At 45.4% G+C, this 11,860-nt stretch overlaps 1 protein-coding gene across 1 annotated transcript in view; it reads left to right on the top strand.

The window, feature by feature from the left end:
- RFWD3 (ring finger and WD repeat domain 3) overlaps positions 1 to 4,527 on the top strand; it is a 47,645-nt gene extending 43,118 nt beyond the window's left edge. The window contains exons 12-13 of the mRNA XM_059382008.1: positions 216 to 427; positions 2,067 to 4,527. Of these exons, the coding sequence (XP_059237991.1) occupies positions 216 to 427; positions 2,067 to 2,210 (356 nt within the window). The 3' untranslated portion in view covers positions 2,211 to 4,527. The remainder of the gene's footprint in view (positions 1 to 215; positions 428 to 2,066) is intronic.
- Positions 4,528 to 11,860: the final 7,333 nt, after the last annotated feature.

Below are 11,860 nucleotides of genomic sequence, written 5' to 3'. Positions count from 1 at the left end.
GATGTGGGGCTCGATCCCAGGACCGTGGGATCATGACCTGAGCTGAAGGCAGAGGCTTTAACCCACTGAGCCACCCAGGCGCCCCACTTTGTTGCTGTTCTTAACAGCTTGATGAATTGTGGCTCTCACACTTGGGGGGTGTGTAAGCAGCTGAGGTACTTCCTTCATTTCTTTGGGTCATCCTCATGAAGCCAGATTGGTTCTCTGTCCTGTAGATAAAAATCACAACACTTTACGAAGTGTGTTGATGGAGATGTCCTACAAGCTGGATGATGCTGGAGAGCCGGTCTGTTCCTGCCATCCTGTACAAACGTTCCTCGGGGGACCCACTTGCAAACTACTGACCAAAAGTGCCATTTTCCAAAACCCAGGGAATGATGGCAGCATCCTGGTGTCTACTGGGGATGAAGCATCAAATTCTGCCTTGGTGAGCCTATTATTTTTTTTTATACTGAAGTATGTAGAGCAAAAAGCCTACAAGTCACACTTTACATCCTGTTCTGTAATTTGCTCCTCTCTCATTTAACTACCTAGCTTGGATTTCTTTCCATTTCAGTATCTGTAGCTTCACCTCATTCTTTTTTATGTGAGCTGAGTATCCTGTGGGCCATCTTGTGAATCTTAAAAAGAAAAAAAAAAAGGAACTACTGAAACCCCTATAAAATAATTGATTCAGGGGTGCCTGGGAGGCTCAGGGGCTCAGTCAGTTAAACATCTGCTTTCTGCTTAGGTCACAATCTCAGGGTCCTGGGATCAAGCCATACCTCGGGCTCCCTGCTCATTGGGGAGTCTGCTTCTCCCTCTCTCTCTGTCGAATGAATAAATAAAATGTTTTAAAATAAATAGATAGATAGAATAATTGATTCAGGCAACAGTTTCATGAATTCAGGGTGAAACCAACAAATGAATGGTTGATGGGGAATTGTACAATGGAGGGTCAGTCTGTCATGATCTGGACGCATTGATCAGCCTTAACATCACTTTAAGTGGGTTTACAAGAAAAAATTTGCCTCTTAATGTAAGACAGTATGAAGCACATGGCACCTTCAGTGAGATGCCCTTGAACCTAAATCTAATCAAGCTTTGAAGTGTGGCTAACCAGTAGAGTTGCACCAGCCACATAAGCAGTTGAAATGTGATTAGTGTGAATGAAGAACTTAATTTTTAAATTTTTATTTAATTTTAATTTAAATAGCCTTATGTGGCTAGTGGTCACCATATTAGGTAGCACCACTATAGAGTAAGGGTAAAATGACATGAAGTAAGAAGAAAAAAATCAAAATAGAATTAGTAAAGCAGATATGGTAAAAAGTTGATAATCTGGGTGATAGGCAGTTCGTTGTACTACCCTACTTCTTACTATTAAAATATTTTCATGATAAAAAGTTTGTGAAGAGGAAAGGAAAGCACTGGTTAGAAGATTTCATGAAGGCAGAATCAAGGACTTTTTTGTCTTACTGAGTCTTCTGTCCCTTGACGAAAGAGCTTGGTGGAAGGGGCTGAATACAGGCTTTTCAGGTTCACTCACAGGAAGACTTAATTGCTTATGAAGGTAGCAGAGGCCACACCTAAACTATGTTGTGTATCCTGGCTATGTGAAGGTTAGGGACAGTCTGTTTTGCTCCCCAGGCAGTGCCCTTTCTGCAGCTCTTTCAAACTTGTCCAGTGCCTTAAGGAAGGCACTTGTGATGAGCTCCTGGTGTTGTACGGAACTGTTGAATCACTTGGTTGAACACCAGAAGCTAATATTCCAGTGTATGTTAACTAACTGGAGTTTAAATAAAAACTTAACAAAAGGGCGCCTTGTGGCTCAGGCAGTTAAGCCTCTGCCTTCAGCTCGGGTCATGATCCCAGGGCCTTGGGATCAAGCCCCACATCAGGCTCCCTTCTGAGCAGTGAGCCTGCTTCTCCCTCTTAACTCTCCCTCTCTATTCACCCCCACCCCCCAATAAATAAATAAATAAAATCTTTTTTTTAAAAACCCCACAAAGTTGTCTGATGATCAAGCAAGCAGGTCCCCTAGCTGAACTGAATGACTTCTGACCCTCCTCTCTGTCCTTCTGTAGCTATGGGATGCTGGCAGTGGCTCATTGCTGCAGGAACTGCCAGCTGATCAGCCTGTCTTGGACATCTGCCCATTTGAGGTGAACCACAACAGCTACTTGGCTACCTTAACCGAGAAGATGGTCCACCTCTATAGGTGGGAGTGACTGTGTCTGGAAATTGGCAGGCCTGCTGCTGGTTTACATTAAATGTTTGCTGGCAGCCTTGAGCAAGGTCCCTGCTTACTGTCTGTGGCCTAGAACTTCTGAGATCGTGATTTCTTTGGGTTGATGTGACTGGACAACTCCGGGTCACTGAAACACTACAGACTGTATTTGCAGTGTCCATCACAAGAGTAAGTGACTGGTACTCCCATCTACGTTATTCATGTCTTGGGTTAAAATTCTTCAGGAATCTGTTGAGAAACTCTATTTCTGATCAGACATTCTGCTGGACCTCAGAGAATATCCTCCAAGCAGTCATTTAGGATATGAGTGTACACCAAGCATTTTCTGAAGGATGTGACCCCACCTAAGCGGTCTTGTCACTTGAGCTCTGTGACTTGGGGGCAACTGCTTCTATCCCAGAAGGGCCTAACGGTCTTCACGTCGCATGGATGCAGTAGAGTCTTAAGTCGAACACAAGAGGGCACTGTACAACTGCTGAAGGATTTGATCTACTTCTGACCTTGAGTGTTGACAGCCTCTCAGTAGTCTCACCCCACAGAAATGTCTGGTAGAGCGCATCTGGTCTGCTTTGTGGCAGCACCAGAACATTCCAGGTGTGCGGGGCTGGGATATTGACAAGCCCAGCGGATGAGGCGGCTGATGAGCTGTTGGCCCCTTCCTAACGCTGAGCGTGTTGAGTTCACATTGTGGGAGCCAAGGAAGGAAGACCAGTTTGAGCAGTGGGCAAGCCTCATTTTTTTTCTAGCTAGCATGGGATTTCAAGCTTGGTTGTAGATGAGCCAGTGCTCTGAAAACCACTTCTTTTCCCTCACTAGGAAAAGACACTTACTTGAATCTCCTGGTAAGATCCAGACCAAAGGGCCAACTGAGAGAGGCTTACAAAAGAGAAGCTCCTCAGACCACTGGTGAAAACAGAAGAAAGGCTTGTCTTTTCCATTTTGAAAGCATTCTTATCCGAATAAAGCCAAGCTCTCAGAGTGGGGGGGGCTTTTCTTGGGCGTGTTTAGAATTCCCAGGAAAAGCCTTCCTCACGTGAAACTGGTATTTGACTTCAACTTCCCCTGATAGGCCTCCCTTCCTAACCTTGAAAAAAAGTTGTTAGAAGAACAGTTACTCTCAGGAAGGTAATAGTGGTTGGAGACCTGTGTGTATTGCAGGGAGAAGCCCACCAGCTTTCGCTCCGGCCGTGGGTTGTCCAGCATGGCGAGCTCTCTTCTCTCCAGTAGAAGGTTCAGTTCGTGCCTGCTCTGCCTAAGGCTGCACTGCTGAACCACAGTCCACGACAGAATGTGCCTCGGGCCTGGGTGGCCCGGACTCTGTTCTTAGAAGCAGGATGGCCAGCAGTGTGACTTTCTGACATTAAGTGTTCTGGAAATATTATTATTTTTATTTTAAAACAGTTCTGGCCTGACAAGTCCTGAGCTGTTTCCAGCATTTCTCACCAGCAAGGGGTTATTGCAGTAGATTTCCCCAGCGTTCCCAGTTCTAGTTGTGCCTTTTAAAGAGTGGCCTCCTTCTATTTTAGTACATCTTACAAAAAAGCCAGTTTGCAGAGCCTGGGAAAGAGCCCCTTTTTCTCAGAGGAGATACTCCTTTCAATTTGTTGATGATTCAGAAGGACTGCCTGGGCCTAGAGCATCAGCAGCAGGAAGGGATTCGAACTGAAAAGCAGAATACCTGGTTTCAGCAGATTCCCAGAGAGGATGCAGTTGGGCAGGCCCTGGCAGCCTTTGTCTTTGGCAGGGACAGACCTGGAGCAGGGTTAGGATTTGACTAGGGCTGGAAGTATACTCAGCCGATGCTGATTGCACCCCACCCCACCGTACCCCACCCCGCCCCACTGCCCTGCTCCCGGCCAAGCATAGGAACCAAGGGACTTATTACCACGGAGATTGGGTGATTCTCAGGTCTTGCCAGTTCTTGCATTCCTCCAGTAAATTAGAATGCTTCAGAAACAAATTTGTAACTTCAACTGCTTGCTCCCAAGGAAAAGACTTTGCCTCCCCCGCCCCAGCCACCCTTCCCCAGGCCCCCTCAGCACGGAGGAGATTCTAACTGTGGGACCCAGGCTCCGGGCTCCTGTCAGCACCAGGCTCTGCCTCTGCATGTCCCCTCACCCCTGTCTCTAAGGTATTTCTCCCATTTGAGGGTTTGGAGTTAAGCAGACTCAAAATATCTTGTCGATGTATATATCCTTGTACTTGCTTTGACAAATAGGGCAGTGGGATCTCTGTTCAAGTTCTTTGTTTTAATGTTTGTGTTAATGTTAATATGAAAATAAAGCATTGGCCATGTGTACCAGCTCCCGGTGTCTTATTTGTTTGACTGCCAGAGGCAAGGGCATGTCTGCCTCTTGGGAAAGTGGTTCATTCTCAGCCTGGTGGATCTCTATATTTCATGCAGTACTGGGTCTGAATTACACTGGATGGGCTCTGGATCTCAAGTAAACATTTGAATAGGTGAGGGATTTAACCAGCAATTCTGTTCTACTCTTGCTTAAAGGGAAGCTGTGTATTTGCTTCATAAGAGCTTGCCTATACTGGTTATTTGTTTGCACTCAGTTCCAAAGGGCCTAATCTCGGAAACTACACTTCCCAGACTCCCTTTGCCCACTGGCTTCCTTGGTATTTTCTTTGAATCCAGAAAAACCATAATGTGGGAGGAAGGAAGTTATAGAGAAGACTTATCCTTTTATTTCTCTTAATCTTTGGCAGCCCTGGGACAGCAACAGCAGCCCTGGGCAAGCATGGACTCAGGGTTCTTGCTCAGCACAGTTCTGGCCTCTTGCCTCAGTGTCTTTGTTCTGTTTAGTTCAGGAATTTCTGTTGCCATAAATAATGGTTCTGGGATTAGATTGGAAAGGCTGAAAATGTTTTCTAGCTGAACAGCAAAGGGATTTGACTAGATCCCAGGAGGACTGGATCCCTAGGTAGAAGCTTGCTGTTGTCATGGAGCCTGGTGCTCCAACAGTAGATGACAGAGGTCCTGGGTTGGAAGGAACCTCCATATTACTAAGAAACTCAAAGCTATTTTTTTCTCTTCCACAGTACTCATTTCCCGTCTCCACTTGGCTGTCAAGTGAAATTCTGGAAGCGGACATTTTTGTGTCCTTGTCTTTTGATGAGTCAGCTTCACTGTGTTGGTAACAATTGCTTCTATTTCTCCCTTTAGAGTTTACAAAGTCCCTTCCTGATCTATTGCTTAATTTTTATTGTTTTTTTAAAAGATTTTATTTATTCATTTGACAGAGATCACAAGTAGGCAGAGAATCAGGCGGTGGGGAGGGGGGAGCAGGCTCCCTCCCGAGCAGAAAGCCCCATGTTGGGGCTCGATCCCAGGACCCTGGGATCATGACCTGAGCCAAAGGCAGAGGCTTTAACCCACTGAGCCACCCAGGCGCCCCTATTGCTTAATTTTTAAACAACGTTATGAAATAAGTATTGTTATTCCAATTTACAGGGAAAGAAACAGCGATCCTTTTAAAGGAAAGTGACATTAGCATTTCATTTAATTTTTATTTTAAAATACATATTTTTTTTTTAAATCCTCATATTTACATCCTATACTTTCCATTACTAACCGCTAAGCAATTGGGAAACAGTAGAAACTCATTTTCACTCTTTTTTTTTTTTTTAAGATTTTATTTATTTATTTGACAGAGAGAGAGATCACAAGCAGGCAGGGAGGCAAGCAGAGAGAGGAGGAAGCAGGCTCCCCGCTGAGCAGAGAGCCTGATGAGGGACTCGATCCCAGGACGCCGGGATCATGACCTGAGCCCAAGGCAGCAGCCCAACCTACTGAGCCACCCAGGCATCCCAATGAAGCTTTTAAAAAAAAAAAAGGTTTGGCTAAGGCCATGGAGACTCAAGCTCCTGTTGCCTGTCAGGAGTTGAGCCTCCCCTAGAAGTGGGCCTGCCTCAGTATCCCTGCTGTTGTCAGTCACTGGCTAGAGCAAGCCTCGGGAAGAAGGTTTCTTGCTGTGGCGGCACTAATGGATTTTAGGGCTTAGCAGCTGGACCCACAGTAGCAGTCAGATATGCTCCCATCGTTTCGAGTTCTGAGGGGCTCATTTTCAAGGCCACCACACCTGGGCAAATTCTGTAACTTGTCTGAGCCTTCCTTTCATATAAAAGGTATACCACACCATTAGGACTGAGGGGATGATAAATGTACTAACACGCTTCCGGGCACCCCCAAATTATGCAGCCAAAGGCCCTGAACATGTCTGTCACAGAAACATCAGTGATTATCTAGGCCAAAAATCTAAGACCCAGAGAGGAGCCCAGCATTCTAGAGTCGGAATGGCCCACCTCCCTTGCAACTTGCCACGTTGCACAAAATGCGGTCCCTTACTATTAAGAAATTTCATGCCTGGGGCGCCTGGGTGGCTCAGTGGTTTGGGCCTCTGCCTTCAGCTCAGGTCGTGATCCCAGTGTCCTGGGTTCAAGCCCCACATCGGGTTCTCTGCTTAGCAGGGAGCCTGCTTCCTCCTCTCTCTCTGCCTGCCTCTCTGCCTGCTTGTGATCTCCATCTGTCAAATAAATAAATAAATAAATAATCTTTAAAAAAGAAAAAATTCATGCCTTTTTTGGGGGATGGTGGGGATCTTAATGAGAGACATGAATGTTAGCATCTGATAATGTAGGTTTCCTTTCCCTGACTCAGGTTGCAGGTAACTCAGGTGAACTGAGGGAAGGGGCATATCATCTGCCTAGTGCAGGACTGTCACTGTCTCAACGGCCAGGTTACCATCCTCATGAAGTGGCCTGATGTCAGGGCCAATTCTAGATCTTCCTCTGGGGTACAAGTCAGGTGTCAGCACCTCAAAGGGCTTAAGCTTCCAGAATGGTTTCTCCTCTCCTGACCTCAACACCCCTTCTTAGGTTAGGCCTTCATTCCTTTCTATCTGCTGCTGGCTAATCTGACTAACAATCTTTTTTTTTTGTCTTTTTGAGGGGGCATAGGGCACATGGATATGAACCAGGGACCTCTTAACAACTAATTTTCGACACCATGTTTTAGAGAAACAACTGAACTGCACCTAGCTCAAGCCTAGGAATTTAGCAGACTTTTCTGGAAGGACTGCTTTAACCTCGTGGTGGCATTTTATTTTGTTTTATTTTTTCCCCCCTAGTGGTGGTTATTTTAAGCAGATGGCAGGGTATTTACCCAGAGGCATATATTCCCTCCTTCATTCCAGGAACAAGTGGTCTACCAGGCCCCACTTTCATTAACCCACTGTCCATCCCACTGTTGGCAGCTCACACACAGAGCTGAGCTTATGTAACAGAAACTCCAGGTCTTTTTACCCAATCATCTGTTAAGTGAAGTTCTGAACTTTGTTTTTCTCTCACCGGATAAGATTTCCTTTGAACCAAATCCAGATATTGTTACTTTCAGCCCATGTCCAGCTTCCAGGTGAGCCCTTCTGCTAAGTGTAGCGGTATTTGGATAAAGCTGTTACTTTTCAGGGACAAAGGAGGGTTCATGGTATCCCTCCTCACATCCCATCTCCACAGCAGGCTCCTGATTCAGCCAGCCCTCCACCCGGCTTTCTGGAGCAGAAAGAGCAGCTCCACACTTCCTTTCCCTCTTCAGTTGACCTGTCCTAAGTGCGGAGCTGAGCGGTTCTAGCCATGTGACGTGGGTTCTTACACGGGGCAGTGGTGTTCCCAGCCTCAGCATCCACCAGGGTGTAAAAGTATCATAATATTCACGACTGTCTGCTTTATTTTCATTTTAAACGTAGGAGAAATAAGTTGTGTGGCATCACCCAAGCTGTTCTGGAAATGGAGACGTCAAGAGTGAAAATGAGTTTCTACCATTTCCCAACTGCTTAGTGGTCAGTAATGGTAAGTATAGGATGTAAATATGAGGATATTTTTTTTTAAATATGTATTTTAAAATAAAAATTAAATGAAATGCTAATGTCAATTTCCTTTAAAAGGATCACTAACTGTTTCTTTCCCTGTAAATTAGAATAACAATACTTATTCCATAAAATTGTTTAAAAATTAAGCAATAGGGGCGCCTGGGTGGCTCAGTGGGTTAAAGCCTCTGCTTTCGGCTCAGGTCATGATCCCGGCGTCCTGGGATCGAGCCCTGCATTGGGCTCTTTCCTCTCTCCGCCTCTGCCTGCGACTCTGCCTGCTTGTGCATTCTCTCTCTCTCTCTGACAAATAAATAAAATCTTTAAGATTCATTTATTTGAGAGAGGGCACGTGTGCATGAAAAAGAGAGCGTGCACTCACATGCACAAGAGAGAATGCAAGTTCAAGTTGGGAGCAAGGGGAGAGGGAAAGAGAGAAGCAGAGTCCCCACTGAGTGTAGAGCCTACATTGGGCTCCATCCTGAAACCATGAACTGAGCCCAAATCGAGGCAGATGCTTAACCGACCGAGTCACCCAGGCTTTGAGAGCTAAGTGTAGTTTAAGTTCCATCTAAGTTGTTTCCGCCCATCCATCGGTCCTGACCTCTCTATTTCACACAGAACCAGACCTGTGTTGTGTTTCATGGCTCTTTGACTCACCCGGTTTTTCCCACAAGTGTTGCCCCTAATAAATTATTGGCATGACTAATTCCCCTTCCTTTTTGGCCGATTTTTTTATTGTGGTAAAATGCACTTATTTATTTAAAGTAAACTCTGCACCCAACATGGAGCTTGAGCTCACAACCCCGAGATCAAGAGTTGCATGCTCTTCTGACTGTGCCAGCCAGGTGTCTCACCCTCTTAGACATTTTTAAGTACAGCTCTACGTATTAAGTTCCTATTGTTGTACATCTGTGTCCGTAATTCTTCATCTTGTAAAACTCAAACTCTATACCCATTAAATAATAATAACACCTGATTCTTCCCTCCTCCCAGCCCCTGGCAACCACCATTCTACTTTCTGTCTCTTGTGTATTTGCTCTAAGCACCTCATATAAGTGGAATCATACAGTATTTGTCTTTTTGTGAGTGGCCTATTTCACTGAGTACAGTTTCCTCAAGGTTCACGCACGTGGTAGAATATGTCAGAATTTCCTTTTTTTTTTTTAATTTTTTTATTTATTTACTTGAGAGAGAGACAGTGAGAGAGAGCATGAATGAGGAGAAGGTCAGAGAGAGAAGCAGACTCCCCATGGAGCTGGGAGTCCGATGCGGGACTCGATCCCGGGACTCCAGGATCATGACCTGAGCCGAAGGCAGTCGTCCAACCAACTGAGCCACCCAGGCGTCCCCAGAATTTCCTTTTTAAGACTGAACGATACTCTGTTGTTGGAGTAGACCAGCTTTTGCTTATCCTTTCTTCTGTCAGTGGATGCTTGGGCTGCTTCCATATTTAAGCTATTGGGAGTAATGTTGCTATGAACATGTGTACAGATACACATGTACAGATACCTCTCTGAGACCCTGCTTTCAGTTTTTTTTTTCATCCAGAAGTGGAATTGCTGGATTGCTGTAATTCTGTTTTGAATTTTTTGAGGAACTGCCATACTGCTGTTCCGCTTTGCATTTCCACCACCAGTGCCTGAGAGTCTTGATTTCTCCACATCCTCTCCCACCTTTTTTTGTTATTTTCTGGGGTTATTTATTTATTTATTTATTTAAAGATTTTATTTATTTATTTGAGAGAGAGACAGTGAGAGAGAGTATGAGCGAGGAGAAGGTCAGAGGGAGAAGCAGACTCCCCACGGAGCTGGGAGCCCGATGCGGGACTCAATCCCAGGACTCCGGGATCATGACCTGAGCCGAAGGCAGTCGTCCAACCAACTGAGCCACCCCGGCATCCCATTTTCTGTTTTTTATAAAGTTTATTTTTTGTTGAAGTAATCTTCCCATCCCAGTATCGGGCTTACCCCACAACCCTGAGATCAAAAGAAGCACGCTTTTCCAACTGAGTCAGCCAGGCTCCCCTATTTTCTGGGTTTTTTTGTATGGTAACCATCCTGCTGGGAGTGAGGTGGTATCTCATTGTAGTTTTGATTTGCATTTCTTAGATAATGTTGGGCACATTTTCTTTTTTTTTTTTTTTTTTTTTTAGATTTTATTTATTTATTTGACAGAGATCACAAGTAGGCAGAGAGGCAAGGAAGCAGGCTCCATGCTGAGCAGAGAGCCCGATGTGGGGCTCGATCCCAGGATCCTGGGATCATGACCTGAGCTGAAGGCAGAGGCCTAACCCACTGAGCCACCCAGGGACCCCATGTTGGGCACATTTTCATGTGCATATTGACTCACTGTGTATCTTGTTTGGAGAAATGTTTATTAATACCTTTTGCCCATTTAAAAAATTGGATTACTTGGGGTTTTTGTTGATGGTCAATTCCCTTTTATTGTGGGCTTCCCAGCAAACCTAGACTAATAGAAGTAGTTCTGGGAGTGTTCCAGAAAACAGGTAGTAAGATGGGTATGATGGGACCCCCGAATAATAAAAACTGGGTCCCCATACTTATCTGCCAGAAGCCAGGAGACCGCAATTATCATTATTTCCAGGAAGACTGCAGAGGCAACCAAGGGGCTAATCAGCAGAGAGTTGCAGAGAGGGTTAGTAAAAGATAACATCCTTAGGGGCAAAATAGACTCAACCAGCAAAGGTGATTTTTAACATCCATTTTTAACATCCAAACAAACAAAAAACCCCAGAAGAATGGAGGAGCAGGAGGCTAAGGGTGGCCATCCCCAGTAATTCATGCTCCCATGCTCAGTTTCTAGACCTGAGCCAATTTTCAGATCCAGAACCCATTGATGAGTAAGGAGCTAGAAGCCTAGGAACAGAGACCCCGCAACACCATGACAGATAATATACCCCTGCAATGATTCCCTCTGTCTTTCCCTCAAAGATTCATGGCCATCTACTTGGGTGACCGTTCACTGACAAAAGGGAAATAGCCAGACATGTTGAGGACTGTTGGACACTTGGTCTGAGTTGACACTGACACTTAAGAGACCGAAAGCATCGTCAGCCCCCTGGCTGCTGGGGGTCAGTAATAAGTGGAGTCCTGGCTAAGTTATGGCTCATGGATATGTGGGCACGGCCCACACTGGATATGTGGGCATATCTGGTGATCATTTTCCCAGTCCCCAAATATACAAATGGAAATGAGTAATACCACATTGTGTTTCTGGCCTGTGTGGTAAGAATTGTGACAGGAGGGGTGCCTGGGTGGCTCAGATGATTAAGCATCTGCCTTTGGCTCAGGTCGTGATCCCGGGGTCCTGAGATTGAGCCCCATGAGCTCTGAGCTCCTTGCTCGGTGGGAAGCCTGCTTCTCCCTCTGCCTCAGCCTGCCATTCCCCTTGCTTGTGCTCACTCTCTCTCTCTGTCTCTGTCAAATAAATGGATAAGATCTTAAAAAAAAAAAAATTAGAACAGTAAAAGCTAAATGTGAACCTTGGAAATTGCTCTTATCACTGGCCAATGTCTTATTGGGGGATGGAGGATGGTGGAATTAGTGCCACCATTAAAGACCAGAAGGATGCAAGTGTGACCCTGGAAGAGGCAGTATGAAAGATATTCCCAAGGAGAGTAGCTGCAAACTGTGCCCTTGGCTTTCCACTTTGTATGGAAGGGACAGGTGGTCTAAGGTGAGACAATATACAGGTTCCTGGGAAGGGTTCAGAGGCCTGGTGGATGTGGATGACTTAT

Source organism: Mustela nigripes, chromosome 17 (assembly GCF_022355385.1).
Source record: "Mustela nigripes isolate SB6536 chromosome 17, MUSNIG.SB6536, whole genome shotgun sequence".
Lineage (NCBI taxonomy): Eukaryota > Metazoa > Chordata > Mammalia > Carnivora > Mustelidae > Mustela > Mustela nigripes.
This window is presented reverse-complemented; position numbering and strand designations above follow the sequence as displayed.